The sequence below is a fragment of the Ranitomeya variabilis genome, chromosome 4, assembly GCF_051348905.1.
Source record: "Ranitomeya variabilis isolate aRanVar5 chromosome 4, aRanVar5.hap1, whole genome shotgun sequence".
Taxonomy (NCBI): domain Eukaryota; kingdom Metazoa; phylum Chordata; class Amphibia; order Anura; family Dendrobatidae; genus Ranitomeya; species Ranitomeya variabilis.
The window spans coordinates 303534328-303559272 of record NC_135235.1 but is presented as its reverse complement, the minus strand read 5'-3'; the positions used below and the strand labels follow the sequence as shown (position 1 = coordinate 303559272).

The 24945-nt window shown below is 42.5% G+C and overlaps 1 protein-coding gene across 4 annotated transcripts in view; it reads left to right on the top strand.

The window, feature by feature from the left end:
* The window catches only part of NPHP4 (nephrocystin 4), a 249137-nt gene that overhangs the window by 74613 nt on the left and 149579 nt on the right, over positions 1-24945 (top strand). For all 4 annotated transcript variants that reach the window (XM_077250341.1, XM_077250340.1, XM_077250338.1 and 1 more), the window contains exons 8-9: positions 184-359; positions 3254-3380. In XM_077250341.1, coding sequence (XP_077106456.1) covers positions 184-359; positions 3254-3380 — 303 coding nt within the window. The remainder of the gene's footprint in view (positions 1-183; positions 360-3253; positions 3381-24945) is intronic.

Genomic DNA, 24945 nt, shown 5'->3' with positions numbered 1-24945 from the left:
GTTTCCCTTTAATAAGTAGAAGAGTAGAAAAAATGGTTATAGATATCATTATTCTTAAATCATTAATATATCTTTAACCTTTAAGCAAGTTGGTCACTAGATTTCACAAAAAAAACTGCATACGTTAATTAGATTAGGAAATAAGGGAAAAGTTCAAAGTCTGAATATTTCACTTTTCTTTAGGGTAACCCAATTGACGGGACGCCTGTAGTAATCCAAGAACGGAGACTGCACATCGGTGTCCATAATGGTTGGGGGTTTGTGCAGCAGCCACAAGTTGTAGTTGTGGTTCCAGAAGCGAGGATGATGAGAACACCGTCCATGCGAAGCCTGAAGACGAAGCAGAGCAACAACCAGAGGTATGGAAGAAATTAACACCTTAATCCTATGTATACAGTTTTACTTCTCCCCCTGGATCATTTATCTTGAGCAGCATGAAGTAGGGGCAAAGGTACTAATTCTAGTGATATATCACTTACTGGGCTGCTTGCTGCAGGTTTGATTGAAAACTGTTATCTCTTCTGAAAATCTTGCAAATGTTGCAGTTCTCTGAATGCTAACCCCGCCCACACCACTGATTGGCTGCTTTCTATGTACACTGTTCATAGGCAGAAAGCTGCCAATCTGTGTTGCGGGCCAGGTTACACAGAGTTCAGGAGTATGGAGGACTAAATGGCAGCAGGTTTACTAGTCCCCTAGGCATAATCTGCTGCTAATAAAACAGTGATTTTATCAAAACTACTGCAAGTAGCCCAGTATGTGATTCATCCCTGGAGTCAGGGTCTCTGTCTTTACATTATTTTGCTCTCAGATTAAAAACTAGGTGGCAGAGAAATATAGAGGAATGAGTGCTATTCATTAGGGACAAGACCGTATTTTGATTCCTGTGATGAATGAAGATTTTTATGATGATTGCATTTATCTGAACAAGAGCAATTTCTTTTCAGGGGATTGTTTGATTTGTACAACCCCTTTACAGTCACAGAGCCCCCTCTGATTTACAGTGATAGACCGCTGGATGAGAATGAAATGAAGCATCACATGGCTTCCATTGAGGTCATTGGGTTTCCCATGAAATGGGCAGAATTGGCGAGGAAGACGCCTCCAGTCCGTGAGCCTATTAGAGGGGAATTTTCTCTTAACTCAGACCTTAGCTTTTAAATGTTTATTAGTGATGAGCGAATATACTCGTTACTCGAGATTTCTCGAGCACGCTCGGGGGTCCTCCGAGTATTTTTTAGTGCTCAGAGATTTAGTTTTTCTTGCCGCAGCTGAATGATTTACATCTGTTAGCCAGCATAAGTACATGTGGGTATTCCCTAGCAACCAGGCAACCCCCACATGTACTTATGCTGGCTAACAGATGTAAATCATTCAGCTGCGTCAAGAAAAACTAAATCTCCAAGCACTAAAAAATACTCGGAGGACCCCCGAGCATGCTTGAGAAATCTCGAGTAACGAGTATATTCGCTCATCGTTAATGTATATCTATTTATCTCATCGCGCTCTTTGGTTTGCACTCTTATCTTTTGTGCTCTCTTTTGCACTCTTTTGCTCTTTCGTGCTCTCTTTCTCGCTCTCTTTATCATTCTCGCTCTTTCTCTCTTTCTTTCTCGCTGTCTTTCATTCTTTCTCTCTCGCTTTCTCTTTCTTTCTTTCTCGCTCTTTTTCTCACTCTTTCTCCCTTTCTTTCTCACTTTCTTTCTTGCTCTCTTTTTCTTTCTTCTTTCTTTCTTGCTCACTTTCTCTTTTTCTGTTGCTTTCTCTTTCTCGTTGTCTTTCTTGCTCTTTCTCGCTTTCTCTTTCTTTCTCTTTCTTTCTCACTTTCTCTTTCTCTGTCGCTTTCTTGCTCTTTCTCTGTACTGTATATATATATATACACTCACCGGCCACTTTATTAGGTACACCTGTCCAACTTCTTGTTAACACTTAATTTCTAATCAGCCAATCACATGGCGGCAACTCAGTGCATTTAGGCATGTAGACATGGTCAAGACAATCTCCTGCAGTCCAAACCGAGCATCAGTATGGGGAAGAAAGGTGATTTGAGTGCCTTTGAACGTGGCATGGTTGTTGGTGCCAGAAGGGCTGGTCTGAGTATTTCAGAAACTGCTGATCTACTGGGATTTTCACGCACAACCATCTCTAGGGTTTACAGAGAATGGTCCGAAAAAGAAAAAAAATCCAGTGAGCGGCAGTTCTGTGGGCGGAAATGCCTTGTTGATGCCAGAGGTCAGAGGAGAATGGGCAGACTGGTTCGAGCTGATAGAAAGGCAACAGTTACTCAAATCGCCACCCGTTACAACCAAGGTAGGCCTAAGAGCATCTCTGAACGCACAGTGCGTCGAACTTTGAGGCAGATGGGCTACAGCAGCAGAAGACCACACCGGGTACCACTCCTTTCAGCTAAGAACAGGAAACTGAGGCTACAATTTGTACAAGCTCATCGAAATTGGACAGTAGAAGATTGGAAAAACGTTGCTTGGTCTGATGAGTCTCGATTTCTGCTGCGACATTCGGATGGTAGGGTCAGAATTTGGCGTAAACAACATGAAAGCATGGATCCATCCTGCCTTGTATGGAGCATCTTTGGGATGTGCAGCCGACAAATCTGCGGCAACTGTGTGATGCCATCATGTCAATATGGACCAAAATCTCTGAGGAATGCTTCCAGCACCTTGTTGAATCTATGCCACGAAGAATTGAGGCAGTTCTGAAGGCAAAAGGGGTCCAACCCGTTACTAGCATGGTGTACCTAATAAAGTGGCCGGTGAGTGTATATATATATATATATATATATATATATATATATACATGTGTGTGTATATGTATGTATAATCTTTTTCTATATCTCCTTCTCTTTGTGTGTATATTTTTATCTCTTTTTATATATCTTTCTCTTTGTCTTTTTCTGTTTGTATCCCCTTTTTTTTTTTCTTTATATCTCTCGCTCTATTTCTCTCTTTTTATCTTGCTCTTTCTTGTTTTGTACCTCTCTCTTTACTTCTCTCATAAAATCTTATAATGCAGCGAAGTCTGTTTTTTTCCTACCTTTAAATGTACGATAGCACTGTGAAATCCCTTTGGCCTTTGCTATAAGACATAGATTAGCTGTAGTGTTGTCTCCGCAGGGATGTTCAGCACCCGATCACTACAGGAAAGCATCCGCAAATCACTGTATCGCACTTGTCCTGGACTTCAGACAGTGACATAAAATAACATTTGTTCTCCTGTTCTCCTGTCCTCCTGTCAGCTCCTCCACTCAAGCCCTGGTATTAAGGAGCCGCATACGTCTTCTGGAGATGGTCGGTGACCCTGGATTCTCCATAGTGTTTCAGCTGGAATATGTCTTCTGCTTACCCAGTGGAGTCAGCAGCAAGGTACTGCGAGTTCCTGCATCGTTTTCGATAACTGAAGCCGTCTTTTTATTATTTTCAATATCTTAATAACAGGATTATATGATCAGTACTACAATAGATCAAGCAAATAGCATTATCATGTCTTCTCTTTATCCAGGAGACCCTAGTAACTGTGTGTGAACTCCTTAAAATTGTATTCTTATCTTCATAAATGGATATTGTTGGATAACTTTACCACCTTCTGTTTGTTAAAATTTGCAGCCGTTCCAGAGATATTAACATTTTTCTTTTGTTTACTTCTCGTTGCCTAGGAAACCGACCACTGCTGCTATCTAACTCGTAGCCACTGTGCAGAAGCTGGCCAAAATGAGGATGCTCCAGCGATCTCAGCCAGCTTCAAAGCAATGCTTACAAGCTCAATAGAAAAGAGCTTGTGAGCACTGTGCATGTTCATCTAAACAGCAGAGATAGTCGGTCACCTTGGCAATGAGCTGTAACCAATAGATAAACATTAATATCTCAAGAATGGTTAAAAATTATAGTAGTACCTTGTAAAAGTGCTTGTTTTTACAAGAACTATCCAACAATACCCATCTGTGAAGAGGGAAGTAATCCTTGAACAGCCGTCATGATCTGGCTGACACAATCACCTTTTCCAATACTGTAGAAAATAAGGTTTTCCAATTTTTCATTATTCTTGACTAGTTTTACAAACACATCAAAGTGTATAATGTCTCCAGATAGATATATCCAGTTGACTTTTAATAGTTGTTTCTGACTTTCTAAACAACATTAAAGCCTCGTTTCATAATTTGCATTTTTTTAAATTTCTTCTTTTTTTGTGTTATGGTATTGGCTGACGTTTTATTGCGCCCAATTAATCACACGCAGTTTATGATTTTGGCGCAAAGAAGCAGAAGAAAAGGCTTCTTTCCTAGCGAAATGGTGCAAAACACACAAAATTAGACAAAAAACAAGCACAAAGGTTGTGCTTTATTTATCAGGAGAAGAAGAAACCTTTTTATTTTGGGGGGGGCAATTTTTGAAAATCGTATCTCTGCGATATATAGTCGGCTTTTATAAAATAAGAAATAAAGCAACTATAATAATCTGATTGCAGCATATGTGTAAGGATGTGCAGTGTAGCCTTTGTCTTGCCCCTAGTATATTGATGTTGATAATGTAGTTTTAGCTGTTTATTGTGCATTTTGATGCATTTTTCTAAGGTGTGTGTGTGTTTTGTTTTTAGTATTATTATTATTGTTATTATTATTCTATATTTTTTTTACACTGAGCTAAGTGGTACTTTCACCTTTAAAGGGACTCTGTCACCCCCAAAAGCGTATATGAGCTAAGCCCACAGGCATCAGGGGCTTACCTACAGCATTCTGTAATGCTGTAGATAAGCCCCCGATGTATCCTGAAAGATGAGAAAAAGAGGTTATATTATACTCACCCAGGGGCGGACCCGTTGCGGTCCGGTCCAGGGCCTCCCATCTTCTTACGATGACGTCCTCTTCTTGTCTTCACGCTGCGGCTCCGGCGTACTTTGTCTGCCCTGTTGAGGGCAGAGCAAAGTACTGCAGTGCGCAGGCGCCGGACCTCTCTGACCTTTCCGGCACCTGCGCACTGCAGTACTTTGCTCTGCCCTCATCAGGGCAGACAAAGTACGCCGGAGCCGCAGCGTGGAGACAAAAAGAGGACGTCATCGTAAGAAGATGGGAGGCCCCAGACCGGACTGCGACACCCAATATACCCGGACCAGCAGCGGGACCGCCCCTGGGTGAGTATAATCTAACATCTTTTTCTCATCTTTTAGGATACATCGGGGGCTTATCTACAGCATTACAGAATGCTGTAGATAAGCCCCTGATGATGGTGGGCTTAGCTCATCTTCGATTGTGGGGGTGACAGGTTCCCTTTAATTGTCAGTGTTGAAAGTCTCCTACTAGACAGGTGATACTGCACTTGAAGAAATCTGCTGTCATGCCAAATTTCTGAAGACTGCTGTCACGGGGTCTTTGTAAAGGAGGGCCTGTCGTGACATGATGTAGATGCATGTAGATTAACATGCCACGCATTGTCCGTATAAAGGATAGTGGTTTGCCCTTCTTAGTTACTTGGTTGTAAGCCCATGTCTGTGATAAAAACCGCAGAGCTCATTTCTGTTGAATTTTTCAATTAAAGACTATTTATAGTGCCAAAACAGCAATGTTCGTATAGCTCCTGTGCTTATATGGAGTAGTAACTGTTTGGGTTTCTGTGCCTCATATTTAGTAGTAACCACCAAGCGTCTGTGCCTCTTATTGAGTAGTAACCAGCAAACGTCTGTGCCTCATACTGAGTAGTAACCACCAAGCGTCTGTCCCTCATACTGAGTATTAACCACCAAGCGTCTGTGTCCCCTTCTGAGTAGTAACCACCAAGCTTCTGTGCCTCATACCGAGTAGTAACCACCAAGCGTCTGTGCCTCATACTGAGTAGTAACAAGCGTCTGTGCCTCATACTGAGTAGTAACGAGTAAGTGTGCCTCATACTGAGTAGTAACCAGCAAGCGTCTGTGCCTCATACTGAGTAGTAACGAGTAAGTGTGCCTCATACTGAGTAGTAACCAGCAAGCGTCTGTGCCTCATACTGAGTAGTAACGAGCAAGTGTCTGTGCCTCATACTGAGTAGTAACCACCAAGCTTCTGTGCCTCATACTGAGTAGTAACCAGCAAGCGTCTTCTGTGCCTCATACGGAGTAGTAACGAGCAAATGTCTGCCTCATACTGAGTAGTAACCACCAAGCGTCTGTGCCTCTTACTGAGTAGTAACGAGCAAGTGTCTGTGCCTCATACTGTGTACTAACCACAAAGCATCTGTCCCTGATACTTAGTATTAACCATCAAGCATCTGTGTCCCCTTCTGAGTAGTAACCACCAAGCTTTTGTGCCTCCTGCTGAGTAGTAACCACCAAGATTCTGTGCCTCCTACTGAGTAGTAACCACCAAGCTTTCATGCATCCTACAAAGTAGTAACCACCAAGCTTCTGTGAGTCATATACAGTAGCGTAGTAACCGCAAAGTTTCTGTGCCTCATACTAAGTAGTATCCACCAAGTTCACGTGCCTTCTTGGACAAAACAGTAACATTTTGCCTCAATTTACAAATTGTCTTTGCATCATTCATTTTAAGAGTACACACAGCCTGTTCTCTGCTATTACTCATTGTACTTGGCAGCGCTGTCCAGTTTCTGTGCCCTTATGTGGTCCTATTACGATTTTTGTATTATACACTGCATGTAACAGCCTATGGGGTGTAAGTGGTTACAAATGCACACATAACTCTTCTCAAGTCCTCACAACCCATATAGGATGACTTAGAAGTGGCTCCACCACTAAGGGTCGTCTCTGACTGACCTGTCCGTAGCATCACGTAGTTGCAGGAATCCCATTATCTTATGTAATTGTGTGTAATGCATAATATTTTGGAAAGATTATACATGGGATTTATTCATCACATCAGTCTTTCGTAAAGTTGCACTCCCATCAATTTGTATCCTTTTAACACATTGCAGTCATCATATTATATAGTATTGTGCACTTACAATTGCTCATTTTGCCTCTCTACCCAGCCAATTCTTCTCTTGTTCATTAGGTCAATGACCTCTTGTGATGAAAAACTGACGAGCTGCATCCTTCTAAGCTCTATATAGAGACAGGAGGTCAATTTTCCCTGTAAATATATATATATATATATATATATATATATATATATATATATATATATATATATATATATATATATAATTGTCTAAGGGGTACTTCCGTCTTTCTGTCTGCAACTTCCGTCACGGAAATCCCGCGTCGCTGATTGGTCTCGCCAGCTGCCTGTCATGGCTGCCGCGACCAATCAGCAACGGGCACAGTCCGATTAGTCCCTCCCCTACTCCCCCGCAGTCAGTGCCCGGCGCCCGCTCCATACTCCCCCGCAGTCAGTGCCTGGCGCCCGCTCCATACTATACTACCCGCTATGCCGCGGGTAACGTTACCGCTGCTATTAACCCTGTGTGTCCGCAACCTATGCAGCATCAATAGTAAAAAGATCTAATGTTAAAAATAATAATTAAAAAAACCAAACAGCTATACTCCCCCTCCGTAGTCTAACGATGCGCTCGCGCCGTCCGCCATCTTCCGTTACCAGAGATGTTTTGCGAAATTACCCAGAAGACTTAGCGGTCTCGCGAGACCGCTAAGTCATCTGGGTAATTTCGCAATGCATCCTGGGAACGGAAGATGGCGGCAGCCGCACGCATAGGGACAGCTTCGCTGGATCCCAGGGAGTGAGTATATAACTATTTTTTTTTTTATTATCTTTTTTTAACACGGATATGTGCCCACACTGCTATATACTACGTGGGCAGTGTTATATAGCACGTGGGCTGCGTTATATACAGCGTGGCTGCTATATACTACTTGGCCAGTGTTATATACCGCGTGGGCAGTTTTATATACCGCGAGGGCTGCGTTATATACCGCGTGGGCTGCGTTATATACCGCGTGGGCTGCGTTATATACCGCGTGGGCTGCTATATACTACGTGGGCAGTGTTGTATACTACGTGGGCAGTGTTATATACCGCGTGGGTAGTGTTATATACCGCGTGGGCTGCGTTATATACCATGTGGCTGCTATATACTACATGGCCAGTGTTAGATACTATGTGGGCTGTGTTATGTACTGCGTGGCCTGTGCTATATATTACATGGCCACTGTTATATACTGCATGGCCTGTGTTATATACTACATCGCCTGTGTTATATACTGCGTGGCTGCTATATACTGCGTGGGCTGTGTTATATACTATTTGGGCTGTGTTATATACTGCGTGGCCACTGTTATATATTGCGTGGCCTGTATTAACGCATTGGGTATTCTACAATATGTATGTATGTATGTATGTATATAACAGCCACATAGTATATAGCACAGGCCACGTAGTATTTGTCTGCTATATACTACATGGCTCCTATATAGAATGTGGCCTGTGCTATATACTATGTGGCTGCTATATACATACATACATACATATTCTAGAATACCCGATGCGTTAGAATCGGGCCACCATCTAGTCAGTCATAAGTCACTGCAAAAGTCCCTGGCAGGGGGAGGAGCAGAGCACCTAGGTCAGGAGGTGAAGAGGGTATGGTTTCTGTAGGGAAAAGAATCTTCCTGTTTCTACATAGAACAGAAAAAAGAGAATTATCTGGGTAGAAAGGCAAAATAAGCAATTGTAAGTACACTGTGCTATATAATATGATGACTGCAACATATTAAGTGGATAAATACTTTGTTGAGAGAAGTGCTTCTTTAATTCATCTTATTGTCACCACTGTCTGGTTTATAATCTAGAATTATGATTTCAGATTTGCCATGAAAGAGTTAAAATCTGTTCTGTCCCATCGCTGCACTGCTCCTGTGCGGTGTCTGTCGTCTGTTTACATGCTCACACTTGGCTTCATCCCAGCAAACATGCAATTACGTACGTCCCTTTAAATTTAGACTCAGATCAATCCCTGGATTTTTTCTTCAGCTTTTGCCAGATCTTGCCTTTGCCAGATCTTGCTTCTTCTGTTCTCAAGCCTTTGCCAGATCTTGCTTCTTCTGTTCTTCAGCCTTTGCCAGATTTTGCTTCTTCTGTTCTTCAGCCTTTGCCAGATTTTGCTTCTTCTGTTCTTCAGCCTTTGCCAGATTTTGCTTCTTCTGTTCTTCAGCCTTTGCCGATCTTGCTTCTTCTGTTCTTCTACCTTTGCCACATCTTGCATATTCTGTTCTTCAGCCTTTGCCACATCTTGCTTCTTCTGTTCTTCAGCCTTTGCCACATCTTGCCTCTTCTGTTCTTCAGCCTTTGCCACATCTTGCATATTCTGTTCTTCAGCCTTTGCCACATCTTGCTTCTTCTGTTCTTCAGCCTTTGCCACATCTTGCCTCTTCTGTTCTTCAGCCTTTGCCACATCTTGCATATTCTGTTCTTCAGCCTTTGCCACATCTTTCTTCTTTTGTTCTTCAGCCTTTGCCACATCTTGCATATTCTGTTTCTCAGCCTTTGCCACATCTTGCCTTTTCTGTTCTTCAGCCTTTGTCACATATTGCCTCTTCTGTTCTTCAGCCTTTGCCACATCTTGCTTCTTCTGTTCTTCAGCCTTTGCCACATTTTGCCTCTTCTGTTCTTCAACCTTTGCCACATCTTGCTTCTTCTATTCTTCAGCCTTTGCAACATCTTGCCTCTTCTGTTCTTCAGCCTTTGCCACATCTTGCTTCTTCTATTCTTCAGCCTTTGCCACATCTTGCCTCTTTGTTCTTCAACCTTTGCCACATCTTGCTTCCTCTATTCTTCAGCCTTTGCCACATCTTGCTTCTTCTGTTCTTCAGCCTTTGCCACATTTTGCCTCTTCTGTTCTTCAGCCTTTGCCACATCTTGCTTCTTCTATTCTTCAGCCTTTGCCACATCTTGCTCCTTCTATTCTTCAGCCTTTGCTACATCTTGCTTCTTCTATTCTTCAGCCTTAGCCACATCTTGCCTCTTCTGTTCTTCAGCCTTTGTCACAACTTGCCTCTTCTGTTCTTCAGCCTTTGCCACATCTTGTTTCTTCTGTTCTTCAGCCTTTGCTACATCTTGCCTCTTCTGTTCTTCACCATTTGCCAGATCTTGCCTCTTCTTCTGTTCTTCCAGGGACGTTTTCTAAAACTCGAGTTTGCACCCGAATGACAAGACTCCTAGAAGGGACTGCTAAGTCCATTTGCTAAGTCCATTCTTGCTGAGCCATAGGTTGCAGCAAAATCCTAGGAGATGAGAAACAATGGCCAACATGACACCCACAAAATGAGACTATATTTTTTCCTTTGATTTTATAGAAACAAACCCTTCCCCATGGGAACTGGATGTGTCTGTGCCGAAGTACCTAATGCAGATGGTCCATGGGGATTCTTTGATTAATGTCAAGTGCTGTGTAAGTACCAGGAGACTCCCAGTGATCTGCAGAACATGCTGAGGTTTTTGGAAACTGGCATTTTGCAGGCTAATTGCTCACATTAAGAAAAGCCCCAGTCATTGTGTGCTTTGTCCAGGGTAATACACTGGCCACATAATGCTGTGTAAGGGTTTGTGCCGGCTTTCTACTCTTTCCTTAGAATAACCAGTGTTAGTACTTTTCTGGTGTTAATAGGACATTAGTCTTTGTCCATTTAATCTTGAATACATTTTACGGTATATTCCCAAAAAATGTGGCTGTAGCTGAAATTGTAAGTTTATCCTGTGTCATAAGTTTATGAAGTTCGGAAAGTTCTTCCTCCAGTCTTGAGAAACAGACAGGCAGACTGGGAATTTGGTCTCCTGATCTTCTTAAGTTGCTTGTGACCAACATGACCTTCCTCATCTTCTTGTCCTGGTCAGTTAGAGTGATTGCCCTCATCTTGCTGTCATCATTCTGCTTTCTGTTAAAGGGAACTAGTCCTCAGCAATTTACCCATTGATTAATTTTTGGTTTTCATGTTTAGAATTGAGAGTCCTCAGTGGTTGATACCTTTTAATGGCTAACTGAAAAGATGGTTCATGTTACATTTAATTAAAAGTAAAAACAAAACTTTTTTATTTTTATTTTTAATATCATGATCAGTATTTACCAAAGTTGATGTGGCAACTTTAGATAATGTTCCACAGACAACCTAAAGTAATTGTAAGTGCTCAGCATGGGAAACCATAAAACTTAACTTTTACTAAGATATATTAAAAATACTCGGAATCACAAAAACGGTCTTAAAGCAAGAAACACTTATGACAAACATTATATAGAAAAGTCCCAATGGCGACAACAGTGCAGATAAAAAAATGGAGAGATCTCACCCGTGTTCGTAGAGATCAGTAATATAGGACAACTCTAGATGTAGAAGGGAATACCTTTGTGCCTATTGCTCCCTATCCTGCTCCATGTGAATGACTCCAGCCCTAACAAGGGCAGTACCCAAGTGATGTCCTCATAGTAATGAACCCAAAACATTCCTACGGTTTTCAGCCTTTTTGCATTGTCCTAATCAATATTGACACAGCCTGTTTGATATCAAGCACGTTAGGTGAGACCCTTATGCCCCTTTGAGATTTTAGTGCTACTGCACTACTCAAGTCATTTATTTCTATATATATTCACCCCTTGCTATATTCTACCCTGAGGAGGCCTATGTAAAAAGGCCAAAATGGTAAGAAATGTTTGGGGTTCATTACTATTAGACCATCACTTGGGTAATGCCCTTGTTAGGGCGGGAGCTATTCACATGGGTCAGGACAGGGGACAATAGGGACCAAGGTATTCCCTTCCTCTTCCTCCAGAGTGGTCCTATATTACTGATCTCTATGGACATGGGTGAGATCTCTCCATTTTTTATCTGGACTATTGTCATCATGGGCACTTTTCAGTATAATTCTAAGTGTTACTTGCTTTTAGACCGTTTTTGTGATTGAGTATTTTTAATATATCTTAGTAAAAGTTTAAAGTTTTATGGTTTCCCATGCTGAGTGCTCTCGATCAGTATTTATTAAAACATTTTTTTCAGTTTTCACACTATCCACTAGGGCTATTCAAACCCGACCCCATACTTCCTTTTCTTTCAGGAAATTTACATGTACATTAGCAGCAATAGACTGACTCAGTGTCACGGGTGTGTCAGAGGCTGCAGACAGTCGCTCTGCATCTGGCTGCAGAAGGTCTCTGCGCTTGGCTTTGCAGACTCCTTCCTAGTCCTTTTGACTTTAGGACCCAGTGGCAACCTCCCCTGGCTTTAATGGACACACCTAGAACGGGGTGTTTATAGACTCCCAGCTTATTGCTTGGCATTGCCGATGATATTTCCATTTCCCACTGTTGAGGTGTGGAGCTATAGCGGTCGCCTATCTTCCTCTTTGGTGTATGGAGGACGTCTGTGTTTCTCTCTGAGTCCACTCAGGCTAAGTGTTCCCCTTGTTTGTCTATCCCATCTGTCTTTAGTTATAGCGAGGATCAACCAGTGCTAAACCCCATCCTTCCCTAAGCAGGGCTTACTGCTAGGGTCAGGCAGGGTTTAGGTATATTGCTTGGCGATAGGTGCGGAACCTATATAGGGATGCTTAGGGCAGACAGGATGATGTTCGATCCGCCTAGGGGTCTCCACTCCCCGCTTCCCTCGTGTTGGGCTTCCTTCCCCTCATCCCTTTGTGTTGCACTTAGTCTTTCCTACACTGTGCGTGACACTCAGACCCTATCTTTTGTATGGATGCGTCTAATTTGCCTGTGTAAAGCTAAAATGGGCAGGGTAAAGCAGTGATATACAGAGCTGTGTATAGAGATGTTACCTGTCATTGTAATCCTGTCTGTGATGATAATGAGACTGCTGAAAAGTGTACTGTACAGAACAGGCAGGTCATTTTCTGTTGAAACATTCTCTTGAAGGCCAATGAGTAAGCAATCACATATAAGACACATTTTTGTTTTGTTTCATTAATACTTTGTGTTTTTTTGTATCTGTTAGCTGCACGTCCTCTTGAACTGCAGATCCCATCCTCTCTATAGCTGATTGTAAATTTTAGGGTAGGTTCACACATGGGATGTTTCAGATCCATATCCTTGTCAAATCCCCCTTGAAATCTGCATGTATTCCATCTGTAGTTTGCTGCAGATTTTACCCCTATGCATTGAAAAGTTTGTAAAATCCTCCAGTACAATCTGCACAAGAGATTAACAGTTTTAAAAATACCATCTCATCTCAATTTCTGTGATGCATTTGTAAAATCTCATTTACTGGTTTGTAGTCTTCTGTGGATTTTACCTGCACACATTCATAAGTAAAACCCGCATACTATGACCATATCTCCTAAACGACCTGTTTGTTGCAAGACTGGCTGTGTTAAAAGGCCTCCAATGGGGTTGGGACTTGTGCAAATAGACCCTAAAGTGTGTATTTTTCTGAGGATTTATTGGCATTTCCTGTTGAACCGGGAGTGAAGGTCCCCTGAATAGGGATGCAAAAAGTGACCACTATGTTCAGTAAGCTACTGGTGGTCACGCTCTTTGCAGTCCAACTGTCACAGGTTTACCGCGACACAGAAGGAGCCAGAAGACCGCAGCGTCTGACTTCTACTCCTGCACTGTTAAGAAGAACTTCACCTTCATATTCAATGGTGCAAGTTTCTTTTAGCAGTGCAGAGGTTAATCTGCTCTGTTGAGAGCTCCTGGAAGCTTTCCTGCTTAAAGCTCTCAGCTGTGCACTGTTAGACACTCCCATTTCCTATATAATCTGGGTCGTGGCTAGCACTCATTGTCAGATGTAGCTTATGCTACATGGCTGGAGGTGGGTATTGGAGAAGGCGTTTGGTGGATTTATTTGTGACTGTTGCTAGGCTTTCGGTGTGTGCTAATTCCCATTCACCTACTTTGGTTTTACTCCATCCTCCACCCCCCCGTTGGTGTATTCCTCTGTTGTCTGTGTGAGTACATTTGTATGATTGGTATTTTCCTTTATCCATGTTGGTATTACCTTGTTAGTCTGGTTAGTGTACTAGGGTGACTAGGGTGGGGGAAGGGTACAGACTGAGGGTGGATTCAGGAGCTAAGGCAAGGAACGTGGCCCTGGCGTCTTCACCATCAGAAGTAATCCGGGGAGCAGGGCGAGCTAGTGCTCCCCTAGTGCTAGGGACAGGGAAGGACACCCTAGTCCTGGGACACCCGACATCAGAGTCGTGACACCATCACTTTTGCAACTAAGCGTACCTCATCCTCCATTTTAGTGGCGCAGGAGTTAACAGGTTACGCTTCCACAAGAGCTCGCGCCGTTATTCCAACCAGTCTGACATGCTGGAGGCAATGTCACCTATATAAATATTCATTATATAAGAGATGTATTATGGAAACATAAGAGCTATTTTTGTGAACCATTGCAATCTCATTAGACATCTGTCAGCCTATTAATTTGTAAGGTTTCTTTCTGGGTTAGAAATGTCATATAAATTATTGAATGGTCCCATAAATCTTCCTGACTGATGTGATGCAGTGTTACGTACATCCATGACAGGCTCTGCTACGGAGCGGAAACTTAGAAGATGATTCTGGTTGAAGATCATTATGGGTCTATTTAAGCATTAAGAAGGCTTTTAAGATCTCTTTACAACTTGGTATAAAAATTTCAAAAAAGGTCGTGTCTTACAGTCTTCGCTTCTAATGATCCAATACAAACTTCTGATGCATTTTTACACATTATAAGTATTTTCTTGCTTTTTACAGCACTGGATTTATCCTGTAGGCACAGATTATCTGGCAACATAGACTTAAGCAATCACAGAGGCTATGCCTGTAATCATGTCTGGTTTTATAAAGTCTGCTCTTACCAAATAAAGCATATCACAAAATCTAGCACCCAATGGTGTACCACCAATGACACAGGCTATGTGGCTACTATGGGGCACGTGAGGCGCTCGTTGTTGCACGTTCCAATGCATCAGCATCCTGGATGCCGATACAGTTGAAAGCAATGATGGCGGATGGAGTTTTAGCTCACAATCCCTCCTCCATCATTCTTCCTTGACATCTGACCCCATGATTTCTATGGACGCCCCTGCTGGCACTGAATCTTGTCCCTCCCTGAATGTCCTCGTCTCAGTTCTACAGCACTGTGCACACCCAATTAATGTATACATACACTTAATAGGAATCTGTTACCCCAAAAATACTAACTAGACCACTAAAACAGATATGTAGGGGACTTGACCCATATAAAAATCATACCTGTAGTGTAGCTGCTTGTAGCTTAGTTTACATAAAACCATATATTTTGTATGCAAATAAAGGGACCTTGGTGGAGCCAAAGGGCTTTGTGCTTGGTTACTCCCCTTCAATTTGTCATTTTGATTAACAGCGATCAAGCAAGTAAAGCCTGAACTCTGCTTGAAGCCACGCTCCTATATTATCATTGCTGACTCTCATCGCTGGCTCCTGTCTGCGGTTGTGGCTCGGTACTTTCCCGTAGACAGGAGAGCAATGATGAGAGCTGGCAAGGTGCAGGTTAAGAACTGCTGGTTGACTTTAGCACTGTCAATCAAGATATGACCATGAGCGTCTCTGTACCCGGACAAGGTTAATGTAGCTATCCTCTTTGTCATTACCAGCTCTGATCTTTGGCTCCTGTCTGCAGTAGAGTACTGAGTGGCAGAAGAAAGGAACCAGCGATGAGAGCTTGCAATGACTGTGAGCGGCTTCAGAGCTACTAATTGAGTTCAGCTCTGTTAATCAAGATATGACAACCGGTGGGGCTGCACTTCCTCGCTGATACTGCAGCCACCACACTCGTAGTCTCACTGCCAGCTCTCATCGCAGGCTCCTGTCCGCAGCCACCGCTTGCTACTGTGCAGCAGACAAAAGCCAAAACTGGAGTCAGCAATAACACTGTGTGAATGTGGCTGTAAAGTTCAAGCAGTGTTAAAGATATGACAAAATGTTCAGTGTGCTAATTGAGGAGACGTAACCGTACACTGATCCAAAGGAGCAGCAAAGCCCCCTCATTAGTATACAAAATAATACATCTATGATTGTTATAGGGGCGAAATCTGTATGGGTGGTTTAGTGTTTTCAGAGTCACGGACTTCCTTTAATTTACACATTCTTGGTCCAAATGGCTTATGTGTCCTTTTCTCTGGGTCACCTGAAGGCACAGGCCTCCTGCCCAAATGGCACATTCAGCCCTGGTCATTGACCATTTGGTGGGGCTCAAAGGATCCACATTAGAGAATACCTGTCAGCATTACTGACATGTTAAATACTTATATTCTTCATGAAATAACAGTACGGGATAATTTTTTCTCTAAACTGTGCAGTTTCCTGCGTATATCTTCAAAAATATATGAATTAATTGACAACTGGGTGGTACAAGTTGAAGGCCTGCCCCTACATACCCTGTCACTGTCCAATCAGTGCTGACTGACAAGTGAAATGATGACACCCAGTTGTCAATTTGTTCATACATTTCCAGGAGGAATAACCAATGAACAGCACAACACAGAATTATTGCCAAAGATCTTCGATAATTGGCTTTTAATGGAGAATGTGAAGATTTAGTAAAACCGTTTAGTCATTAGTGGGGAATGCTCTGAATATCTGGGAAAACTACAGGATCAGAGTCTGCCCTGTTACATCACGACTCCATGTCCCAGTGCTTGATCACACAAGGCCGGGTCCATGTTATGGTTGTCATCACAGCCTAATTTGTCATCACTCACATCCGTCCCTGTCCTCAGTGGGGCTCACAATCATTTTTTCCCTGTCTCACACACACATTGGGCTAAATTAATAGAGTTCAACTTTACATAAAAGTATTTTTTTCAGTAGTAAGGGTGAAAAGTGCATAAACAGAGGAAAGCCAGCCAAAATAGAAGAACAAATACTGTGCAGATGTCGTTCTTGGTCTAGTTCAAACCCAGTGCTGCCAGGAGGCTGTGCATCCTGATTTCTCACTGCTGGTCCCCAGAAGGCTGTGCATCCTGATTTCTCACTGCTGGTCCCCAGAAGGCTGTGCGTCCTGATTTCTCACTGCTGGTCCCCAGAAGGCTGTGCGTCCTGATTTCTCACTGCTGGTCCCCAGAAGGCTGTGCGTCCTGATTTCTCACTGCTGGTCTCCAGAAGGCAGTGCGTCCTGATTTCTCACTGCTGGTCCCCAGAAGGCTGTGCGTCCTGATTTCTCACTGCTGGTCCCCAGAAGGCTGTGCATCCTGATTTCTCACTGCTGGTCCCCAGAAGGCTGAGAGTCCTGATTTCTCACTGCTGGTCTCCAGAAGGCTGTGCGTCCTGATTTCTCACTGCTGGGCCCCAGAAGGCTGTGCGTCCTGATTTCTCACTGCTGGTCTCCAGAAGGCTGTGCGTCCTGATTTCTCACTGAGTCCTGCCAAAGCAGGATACTTATAGGGAACTGGTCACATAGTGCAAGCAGTTTTATCTGTGGACAGCATGGTATAGAAAAGGAGAAGCTGAACAGAATGATATGGGTTTGTTGGAAAAAAATCAGAATAATTTGTATTTTATTAACTCAAATCCATGGTGTTTGTATGTATGAGTCCAGTGGGTGGGCCTACTAGTGATTTGACCGCTATCTCTGCAGGCACAGTCATACAGGGAAGACTGTCAGTCACTGAGTAGGACCACCTACTGGATTCGTAGTAAAATAAAAAACCGGGATTGCTATAAATCAAATGCAAGTTTTACTGAAACTTTTCTCTCCAAAATGTACAGTAATCTGATCAGTATCTCCTCTTGCTCTATGGCCTCCTGCTTGCAGATCACATAAAATTTCAACATGACAGGATCCCTATTAAAGAGGTTCTTCGTCAGGAGTGCACTGCTTCACTGCTTCCCTTACGGCTTAGGGTTTGCTAGGTGGTGGGGAGCTCCCGCGTAAGGCCTCATTCACATATCAGTATTTTTGCATTAGTGTTTGTATTCCAAAACCAGAGTGGAGCTTTCAGAGAAAAACTACATTTGAAAAATTGACACCTGTTTAGTGTTTTGGAGAAACTCCTCCTGAAACAATGATTCAAAAATACTGACTTGTGAATGAGGCCTAAGTGATAGTTCAGACTAGCGCCGTCGTTTAGCTGCTGGCCTGTACTGTCTGCTCTGAGGTTCTGCTCTGAGACAGGTTTGCCTCTGCAGCTTTACAAGAATCATAGAATGTTAGAGATGGAGGGATCTCAAGGGTCATTGTGGACTGGCTCAATGCAGGAGTCACTAAACCATCTGAGACGGATCCTTGTCCAGCCTCTATTTGATTCATTGAAGGAGAACTCACCACTTCTCAAGGCAGCCCTTTCCACTCATTGATCACCCTCACTGTCAAAAACGTTTTTTTCTAATATCTAATCTGTATCTTCTCCCTTTCAGTTTCACTCCATTGCTTCTCGTGTTTCCATGTGCAAATGAGAATAATGATGATCCCTCTACACTGTGACAGCCCTTGAGATATTTGTAGAAACCTATTAAGTCTCCTCTTAGCCTTCTTTTTTACACGCTAAACATTCCCAGATCCTTTAACCGTTCCTCGTAGGACATACTTTGCAGTTCGCTTGCCATCCTGGTAGCTCTTCTCTGAACTTGCTCCTGTTTTTCAATGTCTTTTTTAAAATGTGGTGCCCAGAACTGGACACAGTATTCCAGATGAGGCCTGACCAAGGAGATCTAGACTCTTTGCTTCTCTTAGTACATCCTAGAACCGTGTTTGCCTTTTTTGCTGCTGCATCACACTGTTGACTCATGTTCAGTCTGTGATCTATTAGTATACCCAATTCTTTTTCACACGTGCTGTTACTTAGTTCTATTCCTCCGATTCTGTAGATGTAATTTTTGTTTTTCTTGCCCTGGTGTAGAATCTTGCATTTCTTCTTGTTAAATATCATTCGATTAGTCGCTGCACATTGTTCAAGCTTATCTGGATCCTTCTGAATGCTTTCTTTTTCCTATCTAGTGTTAGCTATCTCTCCTAGCTTTGTATCATCTGCAAATTTGATTAGTTTTCTTTCAGTTCCCTTATCTAAATAATTTATAAAAATGTAAAAATGTTGAACAACTCTGGGGCCAGGACAGAGTCTTGTGTTACCCCACTTGAAACACTCTTTCAATTGAATGTACAGCCGTTTATGACCATTCTTTGAGTATGGTCACTGATCCAGTTATGAATACACCTAACTGTAACCTTGTCAATCCTATACGTAGTCATTTTTTCAATAAGGATAGCATGAGATACTTTATCAAATGCTTTGCTGAAGTCGAGCTTGACTATATCTACCACATTTCTCTGATCCATCCAGTCAGTGATTCCATCATATAAGGAAATTAGATTATTCTGACATGATTTGTTTGCTACAAATCCATACTTACATACATGCTGCTTAATAATTTGTTCAAAGATCTTTCCTGGTATAGACGTAAGGCTTACTGGGATGTAATTTCATGGCTCCATCTTCTTTCCTTTTTTGAACATAGGGTCAACATTTGCCCTTCTCCAATCTTCTGGCATTTCTCCTGTTCTCCAGGATTTTTCAAATATTCTGGCTAGTGTTTCTGCAATTTCCTCTGCTATCTCTTTAAGTGCCCTAGGATATAATTTGTCTGGACCAGGAGATGTAAATTAGGTAAGTGTTCCCCCACCATCTCTCTGTTTATTGATAGTGTGGATTCCTTTATTCCTTCGATGGCATTGTGAAGATCAGTTGATGTTACATTTTCTTTCTTGGAGCACTTAGATGTACAATAGGAATTTCAATGTTGGCCTTCTCAATATCTTTTTTGACCATTTAACTTTTTTCGTCCTGTAAAAATCCTACAGTATCTTTTACTTTTATTTTGCATTTGACATACTCCTAAAATCATTTTTTATTGCTTTTGGTCTCTCTTGCAAGCCTCAATTCATTACTGGCTTTAGCTTTTCTATTGCTTTCCCTTCCAACAGCATTATGTTCTTCTTTAGATATGCTCCCCTCTTCCCTTTTGATATGTTTCTTTTTTGCTTTTTAGAAAGTGTTTAAGTTCTGTGTTCCTCCTGGTCTCTTTAAATGCTTCCAATTCTTCCGTCTTTTTAGGATTGTTACCGATTGTACAGTGAGAATTTCATTTAGCAATATCTCCCATCCTTCTAGGACATTGCTGTCCTTTAGAACATCCAGCCATTGGACCTTTTCTACCCTCTTTATGAGTTCATTAAAATCTGCCTTTCTGAAGTCCAACCTTTAAAGTTTTTCTCCTCACAAGTCTTCCTCCTCGTGTAATCCAAATTCGAGGATAGCATGATTGCTGCCTCCTAAATTCCCAGACACCTTTACTTACTCAACCATTTCCTCCCTGTTGGTCAGAATTTGGTCCAAGATGGTATATCTTCTTGTTCTATCTTCTACCTTTTGAAAGATAAAGTTGTCAGCCAGAGAAAATAAGAATTTTCTGGACCAATTACTTTTGCCTGAGAGAGATTCCCAACAAATATCTGGATAGTTAAAATCTCCCATGATCAATGTTGTACTTTTTTGAAAACAGACATCTGATGGAAAAAGAGTTCATTGATACATTCAGTCTCTCCAGGTGGCCTATAGTAAACACTTAAAATAGTTTCCTTTCTGTTATTCTCTCATTATATTCTTACTCCGTTTCTACTGAGCTACCATTCGCTGAAGCTTGAATCTCTGTGGAGATACACGCTTTCCTAACATATACCTCATCCCCTCTTGTTAAGCCTGTTTCTAATAAATACGTTGTAGCCTTCAAGGTTTGTATTCCAAACATGTGTATCATCCCACCAAGTTTCAGTGATGCCTATGACATCATATCTCTCTTCCTGTGTTAGTAGCTTGAATTCTCCTTGTTTGTTTCCCATGCTCTGTTCATTTGTATAGACACATTTTAGTTTGTATATGGTTTCTCTTGTTCTTCTGTTTTCATTCAGAATTTGTGGCAGTGAAGCTGTCCGGGATTGGGATCTAACTTCAGAGCTGTGCTTACCGGCTGATTAGAAAGAGCTTGTAAGCTTTGCACGTGTTCTGATGACCAGCACTGCTAGATCTCTATAGACAGCACGTCTACAGAGCTCTGCCGGTCAAATTTGCAAGCCGCAGATGTCATGCATCGGTCCTCTTCATCAGACTATGTGTCACGACCCAGCTGTCGGGTGACCCGGGACCAGGGGCTCCTTCCCTGTCCCTAACACTAAGGGTGCCCTAGCTCGCCCTGTTCCCCGGGATACTTCTGAAAGTTAAGATGCCGGGGCCTCCACCCTTGCCTTATCTCCTGAGTCAGCCCTCTGTCTGTTCTCTTTCCCCACCCAGGGAAGAGGGGCGCTACTGTGCAACATAGTACACCAACCCGACAAACAAGGCAACACAAACAAGGGTTAACAGAAAACTCCAGGCATACAAAATATTCACTCCTATAACAGGAATGCATGGGGTCGTGGAGGTAGGGGAATAAACAAAAATAGAGAATGATGGGGAATTACTACACGTACAAACCAAGCAACAGTCACAGATAACTCCTCCAACTCTGCTTCTCATATGAACTCCTTTCCCTCCGTTAGCCATGCAGCAAATGCTAGCTCTGACAAGGATTAGCAACAGAGCCCAGATTATAAAGTGGAAAGGAGTGGCTAACTGAGCACAGAAATTTCCAACATGGCCGATTAACCCCTGTTCTGCCAGAAGGAATAAACACCATTAAAATGAAGGAGAAGTGTTTCTTCTCAGCGTCGGAGTAGGAGCAATCGGACGCTGTGGTCTTCTGGCTCCACACTGTCAAGGTAACCCCGTGACACTATGACAAGTACCGGACTGCTTGCTGTTTCAATCCTATAGTGATAATCTCCTGCTGATAAAACTCTGAAAGGACTAGATGTCTCGTGCCTCCTGGTCCAACCACGCCCCTAGCACTGATTAGAAGCTTTCTGTCACTATGCAATGTACACAGAATACTGTGATTCTATCAACATCTGCTGCACCCAGTAAACTAGGTGACACATCACTGGAATCAGGGTCTCCGCCCTACATCATGCTGCTGTCACATTACATAATGAAAACCTGCTGATTTATTATTTTAAAATCCACCTGTAGTGATCTGCCGAGGTCACTTAGGGCCATGGTAATTTACAAATGACTGGTGACCTAATGCTCACATATACTGCCTTGTCGCCCAGAGTATTACCCCCATGGAGTGAGTGAGATAGTTGATACATACACTTGTCATTTTCTGATGCACCGCTCTCCTTACCGCTAATCTGTTAATCCTAATGCCACTTTCCACAGTGATCCAGCTCTACGAATCATTCTGTGCAAAATGTTTACAGATCCGACAAGAAGCTTGAAAGTCATTTCTTCCACTGGAAGTTTATTTTCCTCAACGCTTATTTACTGGGATTTAAGTGAGAAAAAAAAATAGCGAGACTGAGTGATGAGCCGCAATGAATAATGTAGAAACTGTTTAAGGCATTTGCAGGAAACCTGAGACAGACGAGGGCAAGGTTAAATATTTAATTTGTTCCTGGTGTGGAATGTGGGAATTACATACAACGGAGCTGAAATCCAAATTTCTCTAGAGGTCGTGTGCAAAATACTGTAAAATTAGAAAAAGAGAACATGACCGAAGAATATCCGGAGGAAATCTGGATATATTTTACACTTTTTTCTAATTGTTTTCCACCATATCCTGGGGTTTCAGCATCCCCAAAATGACCATAAACTTAAGATGAAAGTTGGCCAGCCTTTCCCATGTTAATGTATGCAAGCCCTCTTTAGTATGCCCCAAAGAAATTATTGGGTGGGAATATGGGGGCAGAAAGTTGGATTTCAACATTCAACAAATGTATGAATTTAATTTTCTATTCCCAGTATTCAAGGAACCCACTTACTGTGTTCAATAATTGAATTAATTAACATATGCAGTTAGATTGCCCCAGTGCCAGTATTATATATATATATATATATATATATATATATATATATATTTTTTTTTTAAAAGAGAATGTGTTACAAGTCCCAATCTGAATACCTTGATGTGCTCCTTTTGATAAAAAGTTTTATCTGCTGCAGCTCTTCTAGTCTTCTCAATCATGGGCTGTCATGAATCCCAATGGCTAGGGATAGCAAGGGACAAGCAAAGTAATACAAAATATCGGACGAGCTCTAGGGTGATGGAACCTGGGCTGACCGCTGCCCTACGCCTGACAAACGCAACTAGAGATAGCCAGGGAGCGTGCCTACGTTGGTTCTAGACGCCACGCACCAGCCTAAGAGCTAACTAGTACTGCAGAGAAAATAAGACCTCACTTGCCTCCAGAGGAATGAACCCCAAAAGGTATAGTTGCCCCCTCACATGTATTGACGGTGAAATGAGAGGAAGGCACACACATAGAGATGATATATATAGGTTCAGCAAATTGAGGCCCGCTGTAAACTAGAAAGCAGAACGATACAAAAGGGGTCTGAGCGGTCAGCAAAAAACCCTAATCAAAAAACCATCCTGAGATTACAAGAACCCATGTGCCAACTCATGGCACATGGGGAGAACCTCAGTCCACTAGAGCTACCAGCTAGCATAGAGACATAATAAGCAAGCTGGACAAAAAAACCAACAACTGAAAATCAGCACTTAGCTTATCCTGAAAGATCTGGGAGCAGGTAGGCAGGAACCAAACAGAGCACATCTGAACACATTGGTAGCCGGCAAGGGAAATGACAGAAAGGCCAGGTAAAATAGGAAACACCCAGCCTCTGATAGACAGGTGGAAACCAAAGGCCGCAACCCACCAAAGTCACCCAGTACCAGCAGTAACCACCAGAGGGAGCCCACAAACAGAATCCACAACAATGGGCTTTGTCTAACCCGCCCGCTTCCATTGTTTGTCAGTGAATACACAGAAATTGGCTTATCAATGGTGGGGCAAGTGGCTAGCAAGGATTATATAGCAGAAGCTCATCATTGAGAGTACTAGCAGCTCCGCAGCGGGAAAAAAACTTGGGATTTATCAAAACTACAGCAAGTAGCCCAATTAGTGGCACAGCTTAAAAATCAGCGTCGTTGTCTCTACTTTATGCTATTTTAAAAAAAGTGTTCTGTCTTTTTCATTGAGTTGGTTTTAATGTTCGTGCAGGGACTCACACGAAAATGAGGACCCTTAAAGTGGGTTGGAGACATTACATATTTTAGCCAAAATATCGACCAATACTTCATGCATTTGTTACATCTTTGTCATCTTTTTCATGTCATATTTGACTTCCTTTCATACTTTTTGTTGCTGAGCCCCCCCCAACTCCCTAGCATCTATGTGGTATAGGGGATGCCGGATCAGAATATATTGACGACGATAGGTTATCAATATCTGGTAGAGATCGGACTTGCTGCACCCCCACCGTTCAGCTGTTAAAAGCTCAGCTGGGTGTAAACACATTGAGTAGAGTTGCATTAAGCATCTTCATTCAATGTGTAGCGGCCGCTGCTGAGTACTGCAGCACAGCTTCTATTCAAGACACCTAGTACCACCACTGATCGGCTGTTCTAAGCTTTGGTAGTGGCTGGATGTAAGCACAGCTTATCGATGAAGGCTTTGGGTGTCCTGAAAAGGAGCTGTTCTGCAGTGCCTGGCAGCGACCACTACACATTGATGGAGTAGCACTGTGCAGCTGCATTCAATGGGTTTAGATCTGCTGGCTACAGTTGATCATGGGGGTGTCGTTAGTCCCACCTATCTGGTATAATGACCTATCCTATATGAATAGATATATCTTGCGACTAGATGCTCCCTAGTAGTCACGTCAGGCGCCACTTTACCGGACAGCTCCTTGCGGTACTACAGGAGTAGTCAGACACCAGGCAGCACAGAAGTACTTTTGCATCATAAATACCTTTCAATATACCTCCATTGCTAGTCAGTGTGTCCGGGTGCTGAGATTTGTTTTGTCATCCTTAATCAATATACCGATGATGAAACTCCAGACCGAAGTCAGTATTTTAACAGAAATGAGTCAATTATTGGTCGTAATTTACACCTAGATTCCTTCCAGGCTGTAGA